This window comes from Miniopterus schreibersii (assembly GCF_964146895.1).
Source record: "Miniopterus schreibersii genome assembly, chromosome: 20".
NCBI lineage: Eukaryota > Metazoa > Chordata > Mammalia > Chiroptera > Miniopteridae > Miniopterus > Miniopterus schreibersii.
The window spans coordinates 11,646,000-11,665,291 of NC_138122.1; the positions used below are offsets into that span (position 1 = coordinate 11,646,000).

The 19,292-nt window shown below is 37.3% G+C and overlaps 1 protein-coding gene across 4 annotated transcripts in view; it reads right to left on the minus strand.

Annotated features, from left to right (window-relative positions):
• CCDC15 (coiled-coil domain containing 15) overlaps nucleotides 1-19,292 on the minus strand; it is a 40,740-nt gene that overhangs the window by 15,733 nt on the left and 5,715 nt on the right. Inside the window, exons 4-10 of one of the 4 annotated variants that reach the window (XM_081122647.1) lie at nucleotides 16,363-16,551; nucleotides 14,878-14,991; nucleotides 10,735-10,857; nucleotides 9,788-10,486; nucleotides 8,101-8,223; nucleotides 6,074-6,193; nucleotides 184-276 (exon numbers count right to left, since the gene is read on the minus strand). In XM_081122647.1, the coding sequence (XP_080978773.1) occupies nucleotides 184-276; nucleotides 6,074-6,193; nucleotides 8,101-8,223; nucleotides 9,788-10,486; nucleotides 10,735-10,857; nucleotides 14,878-14,991; nucleotides 16,363-16,551 (1,461 nt within the window). The remainder of the gene's footprint in view (nucleotides 1-183; nucleotides 277-6,073; nucleotides 6,194-8,100; nucleotides 8,224-9,787; nucleotides 10,487-10,734; nucleotides 10,858-14,877; nucleotides 14,992-16,362; nucleotides 16,552-19,292) is intronic. The other 3 variants (XM_081122648.1, XM_081122649.1, XM_081122650.1) reach the window with 3 other exon arrangements.

A 19,292-nucleotide genomic window follows, 5' to 3' on the forward strand; every position in this document is an offset into this window, starting at 1 on the left:
CCCTAAATCTTAGGAGCTTAGAGAAGTTTAGCACATTATAATGACTTAAGTAATTTCTTTGCCTTTATCTATGGAATTTGTAGTATTAGCTCTTAATTCTTAGGACACAACAAATTATCTCCAATTTCACAAATACTATTACAGTAGAAGCCCTGGTGTCCAAAAGCCATTATCGTTACATACCTCTTTCCTGTCTTCCTCTTGATCTGCTCCAAACCGAAACGTCGGTGGAGCTTGGCAGTCAGTGCTCAATCTTGATTGACATTTATCACAAACCTGTTAAAAAGTCCAGGCACACCAAGTGATAAAACTGCCAAAAGCTAGTGCCATGCATGCTTTTGGTATTTTCATCTACTGAGTCTTTTCTCCTACAACCTCGAGTCCAACTGAATAAAACACCAAAATATATATAAGAGTAAAATCAAAACAGGAATGAAAGGGATCAGCTTTGGAATGAAATAACCAAGTAAAACACAATAAACCAAAGAACCAGGTTCAAGTCAAAACCACACAGGAACAGTAACAAACTGAATGCTCAGCAAGAACGTTCTTCTTAAGTGGTCACTTAGAATCATTCCATTAGGAGTGTGACTGGGTCGAAGTCCAAGATACAAAACCAGTGCCCTTAATGTCTCAAATACGTAAGCATTTCCATTTATACAACTCTCCCGAGAATTTCTTGAGGAGCCTGAAAATATCATAACAAATAACCGACATGGCAAGGACACTGGAACTAATTTCTCCCATGTTACTAGGAAAGCCTTATGGTGTAACTTGCTATACTTAACTTGGACATCACACGGGTCAAATTATCTCTAACTTTTAGAAATAAAAGCTCAAAATTACCTTTACCTTTTTAGCTTAAAAGTTGTTTATCTTTTAGGAAAGTTGCAGGATACAAGATCAGTATACAAAAATCAATTTTATTTCTATATATTTGCAATGAACAATCTGAAAACAAAATTAAGGAAAAAATCCGTTTATAATATCATCAAGAAGTACTTAGGCCCTGGCCCATGCTGCTCAGTGGTTAGTGTGTTGGCCCTTGCACCAAAGGGTCCCAGGTTCAATTCCCGGTGAAGGGTACGTGCCTGGGTTGTGGGTTTACTCCCCGCTCCCCAGTCGGGGCTCATGCGGGAGGCAACCAATAGACGTGTCTCTCTCACATCAATGTTTCTCTCTCTCTCCCTCCTTCCCTCCCTTTCACTCTCTCTTTGAAAAGAAATGGAAAGAATATCCTCAGGTGAGGATTAACAACAAAAACAAAAAACAAACAAATTTAGGACTAAATTTTTTGTTGTTGTTAATTCTCACCTGAGGATATTTTTTCCATTGATTTTTTATTTTAGAGAGAGTGGAAGGGAGGGAGGGAGGGAGGAGGGGAGAGGGGGAGAGAGAGGGTGGGAGGCGGGGAGGGGGAGGGGAGGAGGAGGGGGAGGGGAGGGGGAGGGAGATGTAAGAGAGACACATCAAACGATTGATTCCCACACGCACCCTGACTCCCCAACTGGGGCGGGGTCTCAAACCTGCAACCCAGGTATGTGCCCTTGACTGGGAATCAAACACAGGACCTACCCTTCAGTGCTCAGGCCAACACTCTAACCACTGAGCCACACAGGCCAGGGCCTTAGGAATAAATTTTAACAATGAAAGTGTAAATTTTATACTCTGAAACTTAAAAAACATTGTTGAAAGAAATGAAAGAAGATCTAAATGAATGGAAAAACACCTCATGTTCATGGCTTGGAAGATTTAATGTTGTTAAGATGGCAATACTCCCCAAACTGATCAACAGATTTAATGCAATCACCATCAAAACTTCAGCTGAATTCTTTGTAGAAACTGACAAGATGATTCTTACATTCTCATGAAAATGCAAGGGACCCAAAATAGCTGAGATGATCCTGGAATAGAAGACAAAGCTAGAGGATTCACTCTTCCCAATTTCAAAACTTAATACAAAAGTAGAGTAATCAAAGACAGTGTGGTACCAGCGTAAGGATAGACATATAGATCAACAAAATAGAAATGACATTTCAGAAATAAACCCTTATATTCACACTCAAATGACTTTTTACGAGAGTGGCAAGAGAATTCAATAGGTAAGAATAATCTTTTCAGCAAATAGTGTTACCTTAACTAGATATTCACAAGAAAAAGAATGAAGTTGGACCCCTACCTACAAATATACAAAAATTAACTCAAAGTGAATCACTGGCCTAAATGTAAGAGACATAAAATTCTTATAGGAACACATGAGAGTAAATCTTCATGATGTTGGATTAGGCAATGGTTTCTTAGATATGACACCAAAATCAAAAGCCACGAAAGAAAAAACAGATAAACTGGTCTTCATCAAAATTAAAAACTTTTGTGCTGCAAAGGAAACCATCAAAAAAGTAAAAAGACAACCCACAGAATGGGGAAAAAACTTTGTAAATCATATAACTGAACTCATATAATTCTATAAGCAAAAGACAAAAAACTCAATTACAAACTGGGCACAGAATCTAATAGACAGCTTTCCAAATAAGATATACACATGGCCAGTAAGCACATGCAAAGATGCTCATCATTAACCATCAGGAAAATAAAAGTCAAAACCGCAATGAGATACTACATCACACCCATTAAGATGGCTATAATTAAAAAGACAGGTAACAGCAAGTGTTGGTAAGAATGTAGAGAATGGCTACCTTCATATACTGCTGGTGGGAATGAACACTAGTACAGCCGCTTTGTAAACCACTGTGGCAGCTCCTCAAAAGGTTAAGCATAAAGTGGCATATGTCCCACAATCCCACTCCTATGTATATGCCCAAGAGAAATGAAAACATTTATCAACAAAAAGCTTGTACACAAATGTTCACAGCAGCATCATTCAGAACAGCCAGGAAATGGAAACAACCCAAATGTCCATCAACTGATAAATAAAATGTGCTAAAGCATAAAATAGAATTTTATCCAATGGACAGGAATGAAGTACTGCCACATGCTACAAAGTCAACAAACTTTTGAAAACATGATGTTCAGTGAAATAAACCAGCCACAAAAGGCCATATATTGCATGATCCCATTTATATGAAATGCCCAGAAAAGGCCAGTCTATAGAAACAGAAAGCAGACTAGTGGTTGCCTAGGGCTAGGGCTGGGGGTGGGGGTGAGGGAAAAAGGACTGCTAATGGGTACAGGACTCTTTGGGGTGATGAAATGTTCTGAAATTGGTCGTGGCAATGTTTGCACAACCTTTTGAATACACTAAAAACACTGAACTGTACAGTTTAAATGGGTGAATTGTAGGGCATGTAAATTATAGTCAATCCTCCCTATTCACATATTCCTTATTTATGAATGCACCTATTTGCTAAAATTTATTTGAAATCCCGAAATCAATACTCCCGGTGTTTTTGTGGTCATCTGCAGACACGCACAGAGCTGTGAAAAATTTGAGTCGCCAGATGTGCACATTATCAGCTGAGGCTGAACAAGGTTTGTTCCAGCCTTCATACTGTAAACAAGTATCCTTTTCAAGGCACATTTAGTGCCAAGTTTTTTCGCTTTCTGTTGGTGATTTTGCTATTTAAAATGGCTCCCAAACACAGTGCTACAATACTACCTAGTATTCCTAGGCATAAAAAGGCTGTGATGTGTCTTCTGGAGGATATATATGTATCAGATAAGCTTCAGGCATGAGTTATTAGCCCCAAGTTCAATGTTAATGAAGCAACAATATACAGGGTGGGCCAAAAGTAGGCTTACAGTTGTTCACATGGAAAAGAATATAATAATTAATAAATAATAATACAAGAATAAACTGTTTCACATACAACTGTATACCTATTTTTGCCCCACCCTGTATATTAAATAAGGGGTCTTTAAACAGAAATTCACATAAAACAAAGGCAATGTACTGATCAGCTAACGACAATGTGATCAGAGACTCACAGGAACCTAACCCTGTATCTCCCCTAGGAGCAATGGTTCAGTATTTACAAACTTGGTATTTGAAACAACTTTATAGAATATAACTACCATGACTAAGAAGCCTTGACTGTGTATCTCAATAAATCTATTATTTTTTAAGTTATTTATTTGTTTGTTATAAAACTGGAAAATGAGAAAGAGCAAAAGGCTTATGGTGGTTCTCTGGAATTTTTGTGGGTTTTCTTTCAGTCTGTATTGACTTTTGCTACAATAAAAATGAAATTATTTTCTGCTTAAAAAAAACAAGAAAAGTTGAACTTCTAGCACTGGTGAGGGAGTAAACCCACTATTGGCCTCTGTCTCTCATTGACTGTAACTATGAATGTGGTCCGTGGGATCTGGAGAGTGTAAGGTGGGAATCCTAAAGAGGAGCAAGCTAGAAAAGTGGGTCCTTTAATTCTGTGTATGAACTGGCACATACCCCAGAGTCACCCTGAGCTGTGCATGCACAGGGTGGACCTAGAGGAGTACAACGAAGGCTTTGAGAACTGAATAGTGGGGTCACTGTTCACAGAAGGTGAGAAACTACTAATATTTGGGAACCTAAAATGAGAAAGGACTGATGACACAGGGCTGGTATGGCAGAAGGACAAGAGGAGGCCATAACTACAGAGCCGCACCCTCCACTGAACAGTCAAGATCAGGAACCCCTCCCATGCTCAGTTAATGCCCCACGCATTCTCCACAACTAGTTACGCTGCTTCATAACCATCTGCTTATGTCTCAGTCTCTCTTCTTTAGAAATTTGAGTGCTACATCTTGTTCAGAGTTCTATCTGGGATATTTATTACCTAAATAATGGATAACACCTAACAGGTGCTCAATAAATGTCTGACTGACTAATTCATTCAAAACATATTTAGCAAGAAACTACCAAGTACCAGCACTGTGCTCAAGGCTGCCCATACGCTGGTAAACAAAACAGGTGGTGCCTCTCCTCAGGAAGCTTACAGACCAGCGGAAGGCATGTAAATAAGTAAATAATTGAAAAGTATACAAAATGTTTTGTGTACTGAGAAGGAAACAGAATGCAGGGATTAAAAAAGAAAAACAGAAGAGGGGAAACTTATTTTTGATAATCTGCTCAGGGCAGTCTTTTCTAAGGAGGTGACATTTTAGCAGAAGCCTAAAGGATGAGAAAAGACCAGTTTTTTTTAAGCAAAAAGGGAAGACTATCCAGGTAGAGGGGGAAAATATGCAAAAGGCCTCAGGTAGGAAAGAGCCTGGCACAGTTCAGGATATATAAATGACAGTGTAGAATAAAACATGACAGCAAACCCTTAGGCCGACCTTAAAGACCCAAACTAAAAATCACAAAAGAGCAGCAGTTTACTTCTGAAAACCTAGGCCCAAATCCTACTTTCTGTCTATGCCTCCTTTTCTTTTTGTTCTCCTAAAAGAGCCAAGAGGAAATTTCTCTTTAGCTTTCATATATCCTAACAATGCTGGTTGCCTGAGGCTGTTTTTAAAATAACAAGATAAAACCACAAGATAGAAATTATCCAGACAGTGGTAAAATTCTAATGGCACTAAACCAGACAGTGGTAAAATTCTAATGGCACTAAACTAGAATTCAGTTAAGCCATGGAAAAATCTTAGTAGGCCAGGGTATTTTAATATTTTCTTGAAAAACTATTGATCTTACCTCAGTACACCAAAACTTAGGCAATATAACATAACCCTAAAAACAAACTCCAGCCCAAATTCTGAGTAGTTTATTTCTTGGTGATCCTGCCTTATGCTCTACCAGCTTACTGGTGAGATCTAGTCCCAGTCATTGGGTAGAAGATCCTCCTGACCCCAACCCCTCATTTCTTCTCCTCTTACACCACAAAAGAGAATGGCCACCAGAAATACACCTTTTATAAAGAACAGATATATAAAATATACTTCTTTCAAGAGGCAACAAGTGCTCCTGACAATACCCTAGGTTTCAGTGAGAGCCCTAGAGTCATTTCAGGTCGGGATAGGTTTTACACACTATAAACTAAAACAAGAATCAGCTTTTTGGCTCAGCCTCACTACCAGCTCAGTAAGTGCCTATAATCCTGTTTACATTCCACTACTCATACTCTGTGGTCTGCTCTACCTGTCTTCCGCCAGAAGCCTCTCTCCGGTGCTTGGGTGGAAGACAATGATGACCATCTGGAAGCAAATCTCGCCGTCTCTCAGCTGCACCAGCAGATGGCTGCTGCCTGGAGTATAAGCTCTAAAAGATACAAAAGCATCCACCAAGTGTGTGAGCAGTGGCATAATAGCAGTGACAATACTGTAGGCAGCAATGACAGCCCTGAGGTAATCTAAATAGGTCAGAAAAACCTGATACATTATGGCATAAAAGTAAACTTTATACTTCTTGCCACTATTATGGATCTTAACTGTATCCACAAAGCAATTGTTTCTTCATCTATAAAATGACGATAATAGTAAAATCTATCTCCCAGGGTTATTGTGAGAATTAAATGAGACAATGGACACAAAGAACATGGTAAGTGCATAAGAATGTGGGCTGTTAGTCATACTAACATTAATATTATTGATATTATTAATAAGAAAAAGCACTATCGCCATCATCACTGTCTTTAGTAGTATAGCTCTGAGAAGCTCAGATCAAACTCTAATTTACTTTCTGCTGCTAGTCTTGACTATACTCTCTCCTACCTGCTCCCTGGAAGAGCCCGGGTCCTGGATTTAATGTTAAGACATATTCATGGCACTCCGGAAACAACTACCTTCTCCATGTCTCAACTGTCATATTATATGAGGCCTGCTCACAGTTCCTGTGCTAAAGACAACATAAACATTGAACACCTATTTTCCAAGCAGGAGCATCATGCCAGGGCAACACTAAATGCTTCAGTGAAGAGGCCTGAAGCCTTTTCCATAGGTCAGAATGGCGTGATACATCACAGAACAAGAGGATATTATATCTTTAGCCAGTGTTATTGACCTTAAAACTAATCCCCTGAGGCAGTTTCTACACTGCCCTGTCGATCTTGAGCCAAAACCTAAGCAATTCCCTCTCTGCCACCTGCTCCTCGCTACAGCATGCTCTACTTCCTCTCTGGGAGAGGCTAGGTCTTCAGTACTGGGTGAAACATGCCAATAGCACTCAAGAAGCAGTTCCTTTTTCAAACTCCATTCCTCAAAAGGTGAGGGTTGCTTGATACAGTTGTTTTAAAGAAACAACAAAATATAAAACTAACTAAGTAGAAATGATGGTTTTGTGACAATAATGTCGACTTCAGTGACAACCCCAGAATAATGATACTAGGGTAGGATAATTTAACAGCGGTGTGTGTGTGTGTTTAATGTAAAATTTCCAAACGCACATCAAAGTAGGGGGAAAAACAGTATAATGAATCCCAAGATACCCATCACCCAGCTTCAACAATTAGCAACATTTTCTTTTTCTGCCTATCTCTTCTCCCACTTTTTTTTCTGGGGTATTTTAAAGCAAATCCCAGGTTATTCTGGCACTTTTCCCTTCTGCATGGGGCAACTCTTTATTCAGCAACATGTCTGAAAGAAGACATGGCAACAAGGCAATATTTTTATAATGTTGGTAGTATTTTCCCAAGGTAAAGCCAGGAGACAAGCTGGTGTCATTTCCACAAGTATTCCTACTAGTGTCACCAATAATTCTGTGTACAAACACTAGATGGTGGCAAAGCTCAGGAAGTTTTGAGGTAGCAAACAGTTTGTTGTATCCTTCATCATAACTGGTTTGCAAACTCAATGCCTGGGTTTGGTGCACTGCTTCAGTTGATCAAAAATAGAATCCCTTCAGTAGTTATAAAACAATGTATAAGGCCAAATAAATATACTAAAGAACTTGAGTTTAAAAAAACAATTTACTGTTAACCAATCAATATTATATAAAACCTGTCTCTTGGTTAACCCAAACGACAGAGGTATGCTTTCTCAGCTAGAATCTTCTGAACGAGCTCATTTTGAAATAACTGAAAAGATTATATTCTCAGCCTACCTCTAGAAGCCTTAAAAGTATGTATTCTACATACAAACTAGCTTGAAAAGCTCCAACCCAATCTTAAGGAATTTTGTCTCTGTTATTCCTTTGGAAAGTGACAGTCCTCCCACAGTATTCTGCTCTACCTGATCTCCAAGGGAGGCTTGGTCTTGGACTTGAGGGTTAACATAACGATGACACTCCACAAGCAATTCACCTCTCGCTCTCTCTTCTCTCACAAAAGATGACGGCTGCTTGAAAAACATGTTCTAAAGGAACGACAAAAACAGAAATCGTCTAACCAGGGCAACGTGCTAATCATAATATTATAGGCTTCAGGGAGAATTCCAGGGACATGGTACCAGGTGAAGATATTCTGATATATTTTGATTTGAACAAGGATGTAACACTTTTAACTCGACTCTGAAGAACTTAATTTTTAATCCCAAACCATGTACAGACTAGTCTGACAAACTCCTCAAATTTTAAGTAATTTAGGATCTACTACTTCTTCCTACATTAGTCATGTAGGGCAATTACCACAGGTAAGTCCATGGGCTTCGGCAAAAGTTGTAATGTCATCTTAGCAAATTAAAAGTCTGATTCTATAATAAGAATATGAACATGGTTTATCAGCCTTGCGAATGACAGACCTGACTTGACTGACACAGTTCATTAGGACAGGGACTTTTGCACCCGACTCTACCCTTAACATTACCAGTTGTTAAGAATGCCTCAGATCCAGTTACTTTAGTCACTTTATTTCCTGTTTATCTCTCTCATTCTGCTCTACCTGATCTATGACGAATGCCTGGTCCTGGAGTTTAGGAGCCAGAGGCTGATAACCTGCCAGAGAAAAGCCATCTCTCCCTTTCTCATTTATCATATCAGAACATGGCTCTTTGAAGCGTACTTTCTTAAAGAGAAAAACATAAACCATAAACTGCCTAGTAGGAGTAATATGATAGCAATCATATTCTGGGCCTTCTTGAGAAATTTACGGTAATTTTGAAAACTCAGGATAATGTGAAATACTATGGAATAAAACAGAAAACCGTACTTTTTCGTCAGTTCTAAAGTCCAGCTGAGAACAATTTTTGCAAGCTCCAAACTAAGCCCTAAACAACTCAGTTCCTGCTGGCCTCTCTCCTTCTGTTCCGCCCTGCCCCTGATGGAGGCCTATCTTGATGCCTGGAGATCCTGATGGACACCCAAAGAAAGTCTCTCTCTCCCTCTCCTACTTATCAAAATAGATGCTGGCTGCTTTGAATTGCTGTCTAAAAAAGGAACAAAAGAACAATTGTTCACTTAAAAAAGACAGGTTGACCAACAATACTTCAGGGGATAGTGAGAATTCTGGAGTTATCTGAGATCAGAGAGTAACTGGACACCTTGCGGAATAAACGAAACACTATTCTCTCTCCCACGCATGCGCAGCCACGCCCTAAGGAACTTACTCCTTCCTGCTGATGCCTCTCCTTTTGGTCTAGCTGATCCCTGGTAGAGGGCTGGCCTTGGAACCTGGTAAAAGATACTGTAGGACACTTGTGGGCCACTCCTTCACCCATCTCTCAGCTGTAAAAGCTGATGGCTGCCAGAAATAGTTTTCCTAATGAAGATGGTGTGTGTGTTTTTTAAAGTAAATTGTCCAGACAGGGGTAATATGCTGATATTACTTTAAGGCTTAATGAGAACTCCAGAGTTAGAAATCAACCAGGACAATCTTTTTTCCAACTATGAATCTCCAAATCAGCTACAATATAGTCCCCACAAATCCCACTCCAAACCTTAGTTTATTTCTTCTAGCTTTATCTCCTTCTCACTGTATTTTACCTGATATCTGGGTAGAAAATCCTGGTCTTGACATTTGGGCAGAGTATTCTGTTCTTTGGAGAACACACACTGGTCTCTGGGTAGAAAATGCTGGTCTTGAGATTTGAGTAGGATAATCTGGTCTTTGGCAGGAATGTGCTGGTCTTTGGGTATAAAATCCTGGTCCTGATATTTGGGTTGAACATTCTGGTCTTTGGGGAGAACATGCTGGTCTTTGTGGAGAAAATGTTGGTCCTGACACCTGAGTAGAATATTCTGGCCATTGGGTAGAATGTTCTGGTCCTGACATGTGGGTAGAATATTCTGGTCTTTGGGTAGAAAAGCCTGATTTGGGGATAAAAAATCCTGGACGTCCAACATATTTCCATCTTCTAGTTCAATATTCTGGGCTTCCAGCATAAAACCCCGAGGTTCTGGCTTCACAACCTGGGCTTCAGGCTCAATGGCCTGGGCTTTGGGCTCAACAGCTTGGCCTTCCACAGTATGGCCTTCCAGCTCAATACCCTGGGTATGTGGCTCAATATTCTGGGCTTCGAGATCAATACTCTGGACTCCTGTCAAATCACCTTGGGTTTCCAGCAGATCAACTTGGACTTTGGGAATATAATCCTGGGTTTCTGGCAGAGTATCCTGAAGATGTAACTTCTGTAGCTCTTCCTCTTCCATTATAGCAAATAATGGATTTTTGAATTGTACTTTCTAAAAGTAAACATAAACATCAAATATATAATACCAGGTAGTAGCAATACTCTACGTTTTCCACAAGACTCCTAAAATAATCTTCAAAGGATATGGTAGTCAAATAAATTCCTAGAACACAATGTAAACTTATAGTCTTCGCTCAGCCTTCCCTAAACCTACGTCTCAACCCAGTACAGCAGCACTGGCGTCCCTGGCCCAGCTCACAGTTACTTTCTACCACACCGTCTCCCTTCGCTCTGCGTTACCCGCACTCTGCCGTAAACTCTGTCCTTCTGTTCGAGGAGGACATCCTGTTGGTGCCACCAAAGCCAACTTTCTCTCCTTTTGCTGTCTACCGCGACAGACGAAGATTCCTCAGCATCAGGCTCCTAAAGAGCAGACAAAAATGACAAATTCAATGAAATTTAAAAAGAAATGTATCCATTACAGGTAGAAACAATGTGACTGCAATAAAATCCTAGGCTTTAGCACCCTACTAATATAATTTCAGTAGGTCAGTATAGTCAAATGTTATAAAAACAGGACATTAGAAAAGTGCAAGAATGTACACTGAAAACTAGAAAACGTTGTTGAAGTGAATTATATAAGATCTAAATAAATGGAAAGATCCCATCTTCATGGTTCTCCATAGACAATATTATAAAGACAACAGTAAACTCTTATATTTACAGACAACTAATTTTCAACATAAGTGTCAAGACAGTTAAGTGGAGAAAGAATAGTTCTTTCAACAAATGGTGTTGGGACAAGTAGATATCCACATGCAAAATTGTAAGAACACTTCCTCACAACTATATATAAAAATTAATATAATTTTTAATCCCCACAATGGATCATAGACCTAAATGTAACAGCTAAGACTATAAAATTATTAGAAAAACATATAGAAGGAAATATGCATGACCTCAGACTAAGCAATGGTTTATTAGATACCACATCAAAAGCACAAGCAACAAAAGGAAAAATAGATAAGTTGGACTACAATGAAATTAAAAATTTTGTGCTGCAAATAATAGCATTAAGAAAGTGAAATGACAACCCACAGAATGGGAGAAAATACTTGCAAGTCATGTATCTGATATGTATCTAGAATATATAAAGAACTCTTACAACTTGATAATAGAAAGACAACCCAAGCACACAGACATTTTCTCCGCAAGAAATAGTAAATGGGCAATAAGCATAAGAAAAGATGCTCAAGATGATTAGTCATTAGGAAAATACAAATAGAAAATACAGTGTGATACCACTTCACACCCACTAGGATGGCTGTAATAAAAAAGATGGAAAATAATAACAAGTACTGGAGAGGATGTGAAGAAATTGTAACCCTCATATATTGCTGATGGAAAACAACCTGACAGTTCCTCAAAAATAATAAACACGAAGTTATCTATGACCCAGAAATTACCCTACTAGAGAAATGAGTGTCCACACACAAGAACATTTACATAGCTGCTCACAGCACAATTATTCATAAAATCCAGTATAATGGACATTAGCTATCCAATGGAATATCACTCAGCAATAAAAAGGAAGCATTGATACATGCTACAACATGAATGAACTATGAAAATATTATGCAAGGTGAAAGCCAGTCACAAAAGACCACAAACTATGATTCCATTTACATGAAATACTGCAATAAGCAAATCTACAGAGACAGAAAGAGTAGTGGTTGCTTAGGACTGGGGATAGGGACAGGGAGGGGATGGAGAGTGACAGCTAACAGGTATAGGGTTTCTTTTGGGAGTAAAGAAAAAGTTCTAAATTAGATTTTGGTGACAGTTGCACAACCCTGTGAGTATACTAAAAACCATTGAATTGTACACTTTAAATGGGTGAATTGTTTGGTATATGAATTATATCTCAATAAAACTGTTTTTAAAAACAATACTACACATGATAAGCTTAACCCTTAAACCTTTTCCTTAATAGCTATGGATAGTTCTAACAAGCCATTCTTTTTTTCCTCTACTCTACCTTTCCCTACTTGACTTGTCCATAAATTTCTGGTAATACACAGTATTTAAAAGGCCTTGATAAACTCCTTTTGTTCCTATATTTATCCTGATGGATGATGGTTTCCTACAAAGTACTTTCTGGAAAAAAAATCAATATATATAAAAATGGTCTAGAGAAAGCAATATGCTCATGAAAGTAAATTGAATTTTTGTGCAAAATCTGGAGTGATCTTAGCAGGTTATGGAAGTATAATATAGAATAAAGGAAAACAAATTCTACTTCAAATGTCTGAACAAGTCACACATCAAAAATACAGCATGAAACAGGGTGGTAGGAGATATATTAAATTTATCAATGACAATTTGCCCCTATACCAGCCAGTAACAATTTTGGAAGGCTTATGATTTTTGCCTTGGTGACATGACAGCAGGCAAGCAAGTATATCTTCTATTTCTAGCTCCAGATCTAGAACAACAACCGTACAGATTCTAATGTCAGTAAAAATAAACCTAACAAGGAAATGAAACCAGAATTCAAAGCAGTTATGCTCTCCTTTCTGACTGAAAGATCCCCACTTCAGACAACTAAGGAGGTAGAAAACTTCAGATTTGAGGGAAACACTACAAACTTGAAATAAGCAATAAGAAAAATTTCACTAATTTCTTAATCATTCTCAATTACATGGAGTAGACTTGTTTCTGATGTTATACCTGAAAAATGCACATGCATTCTTTGGAATCAAGCAGCTAGCCTGAATTCATCATCATTATCACAATAGTAACGTATTACACTTAAATGGCACCTTTGACGTATATAACTAGTTTATACAAGGATGTTTTCACAGACTTAATATTACCTCCTCCCTTCTACTGGATAATTATTTCAGTCAGACCTGTGAACAGTATGCTTTGTGAAAAAACAATTGAGCGGTTTGAACATGTTCCACACAATATAAAATATCAGTCTCTAGGATCTAATAACCTTTTTTTCTGGTTTATTAAAATGTGTCCAATCACTTCATTCTAACAGTACCCTGGAGTCAATCTAACGGCCCAACCTATAGTACAGCCAGATCTAGGGTAGGTATGAAAATGGTGAAGATACCAAGCCACTGAGAAAAATTTAGGTACAAAAGAAACTACCTGAGTCACAATAAGGCAACGCTTGTTAGAAAAAGGTAACCATTCTGAATGCATCTAGATGGAATGTCATATATGGAAACACACTGATGCCCACTTGTATTTCTATATTTAACTATAAATTTCTTAATTAACACTGGAGAGAGACGTTATAGTTTAGTATTCTACCAACTGCAAACATATAAGTGACAAATGTTTTTGACTGTTGTGTTGAGATACTTAAGAAAAAAAAATACAAAAATAAAATATATATGTATAATCCAGGAAATTGTAAAAAAAAATACCAATTAGGAAGCAAAACTGAGAAAGAACTAAATAAGACACAGAGTTTACAATAGAAAAAAAAAGGAAAAAAGACTAAGTGGTTCATTTTTCTAGATGCTGCCTATCAAAACTTGAAATTAATTCCAAAATTAACTATACGAAGGAAGTACAGGAGTTTAGCATCCAAATATGTGAACACCGAAATAAGGAGGCACCAAAACAGTGTTAATTTACAAGTACAGCCTTAAATATCCTTTTCAGTCTCCCTTCACCTTTGAGTTCCAATTATTTACTCTTATCTTTTGGGGAAAAAACAATTGCTTTCTTTTTAAAAAATAATGGCATTTTTCTCCTAATTAGAAAGCAAAATATATACATTATAGAAAACATTTAGTAAAGAAAACCAAGAGAAGAAAATAAAAACCACCTGTAACAAAACTACCCAGAAATAATCAGCATTAACTTCTTGGTCCACTTCTTTCCAGGCTTTCATCTATGCAAATAGCATTCTCTCCCCATCTCTTTATTTGAATTAATTTTTTTCATAGTACTTATTATTTGAAATTATATTCTATGTAGAATATAATAGATATCTCTTTGCTGTTTATTATATCCCTCCCCACTAGCACAGAAGCTCCTTGAAGGATCTTTGTCCATCTTTCCACCACTGTAAATCCTGCTCCTAAAACAAAGCCTTGGCAATTACAGATGTTTCATAAATATTTGTTGAATGAATTTTTTAAATTGAGATTATGTTGTATATAATTTTGTATCCTACTTTTTTCACTGAACTTTATATCACAGACACTTTCCCTTGTCTTCAGATGTTTTTTGAAAGCATGATACTTTTTAGAATGGCTATATATAGATATAGCATAATTTTTTAACCATTCCCTACTATTGAATATTTAAGGTTATTTCTAATTATTTTATAGTTCTAAATAATGGTGAGATGAGATATAAAAAATCTTTATATTTTTATCTCTCTTTCTAAAAACAATTTATTAGAAATTAATTTACCTCTTGGATGGGAAAGCATTTCCTTGTATCATCTGAAAACACTGATGCATTTTTATTATTCACAGTTTTAAAGGATGCCAGCCGATGACGTGCCTGTTTCATGGTTTGACTAAGCTGCCAAGGAAAGGGGGAAAAAAGCAAACAAAAACAGTCTTAATACCAAATTCACTAAAGTGTTCCAACAAGAAAACAGGCCCCTATTATTTAAAAATGCCAGGCCTAAGACAAGAGGATTACTTGCAAAGGAGACTGTGATCTGCTGATAGTGTTTTTACAACATTATTTTTATTATTTTAAGAGACTGCATTTCATAACTTGATTTTAAGTGCTATTACTCAAATTGTTTTTTAATAATGCATGTTCTATACTATGTACACAAAAATATCAGAATCTAAAAGTTTGACTTAATACACTAGAAATTACTGAACAGACACATTCTTTACTTTCTATCCACCTTCCCAATAAGGAATTATTTCTTCAACTGGTCCTTGCATGCCTAATTACCTTTTATCACTCCTTGCTAGATGTCTCCAATTCCTAGTCTTCTTAAAATCCCTTTTTCCTATTTACATGAGCCCCTTCTTCACCCCCACATGTCTAGTTCTTAGTGACATCTAGTGGATAAAAACTGCAACAGAAACAGTAAACTTAATATCTATTGTCATGGTAGTGTGTGGACAAAAGTTTATAGGCTTAAAGTAGTTTAGAACAACTGAACATTTTTCAGTAGCTCACCTTCTTTAAGAAAAAAAGGTATAAAAACTTTTTAAAATTCTGTAACATTTAAGGCTTCTCATAACCTGATTTCCTCTGACATAACTAACCTCATTTCCTATTTTCTCCTCTAGAAGCTATCATTAGAAAGGTTCTATCACTTATTCCCAAAAATAGAAGCTCATTACATATCCTAGACTTTTAACTGTCCCTCCTATCTCAAAATTCTCTTGAACTTACCAGTTCATTTCAGCTTATCAATTCAAAATATAGAACTCAAAGCTCATCCTAATACTTTTTTTTTAAATTTATTTATTGATTTTAGAGAGAGGGGGGAAATAAGAGAGAGAGAAACATGGAGGAAAGGAGAGAAAGAGAGAGAAAGAGAGAGAGCTTGTTGCTCCACTTATTCACTGGCTGATTCTTGTATGCGCTCTACCACGGATAGAACCCGCAACCTTGGCATATTGGGATGACGCTTTAACCAACTTAACTACTTGGCCAGAGCTCTTTCTAATAAGTTTTGAACTTTAACACTTTGGTACCTTACGTTAGATGATTCTAAAGTGTCTTACCGAAAGTAAATATAAAACTTAAAATATATATATATAAAAATAAATATCATCCCATTATTTCCTCCTTTACAAAAATAAAAAAAGATGAGGAAAAAGTGAAGTTGAATGTGACACCTCCTAATCTCTACTTCATATCCTAGATATTTCATACATCTAAAAAAATCATTGACATAAAATAAAATAAAAATGTACTTACAGCCTGGGCTTGTTGGATTAATTGATTCTGATTTTCTCTATCTTCTATTCCATCCCCAAACATCTGGGAAGGAGGTAAACTAGCACTTCCAATAGCAGCATTCGAACTGTTTTGAAAAACACTTGTTCTTTTAGGAGTTAAGTGTGCTGAATCTGAAGACTTTTTGGCTATAGAGCCTTCTTTTTGTGCCTACACAAAGGAAGAAATAGTGACATGATTCTAGTGAGATTCACTCCAATCCAGTGCAATCAAATAATGCCTATAGGCAGCCCAAAAGATTTAAAATTGGTGGTCGGAAGGAGGTAGCAGAAAGTTTTAGCTGGCAAAAATAAATAACAAAATAACATTTACCAGGCACTTACTATGTGCTAATAATTTACATTATCTCATCTAATTCTCACAACAGTCATAAGAGACAAGTATCATATCCCCACTTTATAGGTGAAGAAACTACCGTCCAGAGAAGTTAAGTCATTAGCCTAAGGTCACATTGCTAGTAAAATAGCATTAAACTAGGTCAGCATCATGGAGAAGTGAGAAAACCACTTTGCATCTCCCCTTAAATTTACAGCAAGTGAAACATCTATAATCCAACAAAGGTTCCTCTGCTCAACACACAAACACACCTAAGAGACACATCCATCTATCTGAAGGTGGGCATATTGGAACACATAGGGGAGGCAGGAGGAAGGGAAGGACAAGGATGGTGTCTACAGATATAGCTGGCCAGCCACTGCAGCCCCAACTAACAGGGTAGTGGTGGAGAAGTTGTAGTGCAATCCCCACACTATGGCCAGGTGGAGGGTAAGAGGAACAGAAGCAGCCTTGGTGTCCAAGAATCTGGCTCCCCACCATTACCAACCCTCATTGCTAGACCCTAGTAGCAACAGCAGAGATATCTAAGAGCACAGGTGTGCTGGCAGTCATTAGGAACAAGGTGGCAGCACTGTGGGCTTGCAAACCCGGCTCCTCCCTACCCACCACATCCCCCCACCACAGGTTGTTGCTCCAAGACCAAAGCAACCTGGACACAGCAGGGACACCCACCACCCCGGTCACCCAGGAGTCACTTTCCACACCAACAGTGACACCCTCTACTGCATGCTACCACCTAGGCCAAGCAGCACAGGTAAGAGAAAACAAAAAGATGCACTATAGCACCATCTACTGGAAAACAAAAGAAAGACCTCTAATTATCAACCTGCTGAAATGTTCAAATCAAAACGGTATCTATGGGGGAAGATACATTTGTAGTACATTCAACAACAAAGATAAATTAAAAAAACAAAACTGTACCTAGACAAAAAGTGCTCACTGTCTTAAAGGCAAAGGGAAAACCCATAAAGTACCATAAATAACCAAGGCAATAAGGTAGCTCAGAAAGAAAATTAAAAGTTTCCAGAAAACAAACTCAAAGACACAAAGGACTGATTTAAATTACAGAGAATTCAATATTGCAGTTATTAAAAAAAAAAAACTTAATGAGATACAAGAAAACTCAGAAATGCAGATCAATGAGCTCAGGAATAAAATTAATGAACAAAAGGAGTACTTTACCAAAGGATTGAAACTATAAAAAAGAACCAAACAGAAATTCTGGAGCTGAAGAACTCATTAAGTCAGATGAATACATTAGAAAGCATTGGAAATAGAGCAGACCAGATAACAGAAGAAGGGAGAGAACTACGAGTGAAAAAAATAATGAAAGAATGCTAGAGAACGATCTGACAGCATTAGAAAGACCAACACAGGGATAATGGGTATCCTAGAAGAGGGAGAGAGGGAAAAGAACAGAGAGTCTATTCAAAGAAATAACTGATGAGAACTTTCCCAAACATACAAGGAGCTAACAGAACACCTAATTATCTCAATGCAAAAAGACATTCTACAAGATATTATATTATACTGTCATAAGTCAATGACAAAAAAAAATCTCAAGGCAGCCAGGGAAAAAAAAGACAGTAACCTACAAAGCAAATGGCATCAGGTTATCATCAGATTTCTCAGTAGAAACCCTACCAGCCAGAAAGAGTGGAATGATATATTCAAAATATTGAAAGAGAGAAACCACCGGACAAGAATTATATACCCAGTAAAGTTATCCTTTATATATAAAGGAGAAATAAAGGGTTTCCCAGACAAACAAAAACTGAGGAAATTTATCTCCTTGAGACCTGCATTACAAAAAATATTAAAAGGAGCTCTTCTACCTGAAACAAAAAGACAAAAAGTATATAAAACTTTGAATAAGATGACAGACCGGTAGAAGCAAAAAATTCCAACTCTATTTTAGAATAGGGTATTAAGCACTTAATTATAGCATAAAAGTTAAAGGGGGAGGGAAGCATTAAAAATAACTATAGCTACTAAAAATTGGTAATGAACGTACAACATAAAAAGGGAGGCGATTCAAACAAATAAAATCAGAACTGAAAGAGAAGTTACAACAGACACCACAGAAACACAAAGGACTGATTATACAAGAATACTAAGAAAGACTATATGCCACCAAAGTGGGCAATCTAGAAGAAATGGACAAATTCTTAGAATCATATAGCCTTCCTACACTGAATCACGAAGAATTGGAAAACCTGAATAGACTCATCACTAGTAAGGAAATTGAAACAGTAATCAAAAACCTCCCAAAAAACAAAAGTTGCGGACCAGGTGGCTTCACTGGTGAATTCTACCAAACATTCAAAGAAGATTCAATACCTATCCTTCTCAAACTCTTCCAAAAAACTGAAGAGAAGGAAATGCTTTGGAATGCTTTCTAAGTCATTTTACGAGGCCAATATTACCGATACCAAAATCAGACAAGGAAAACATAAAAAAAGGAAAATTACAGGCCAATATCTCTATATTAAAAGGGGGAACAGCATTAAAAATAACTATACTACAATTTGATAATGAACATATAACATAAAATG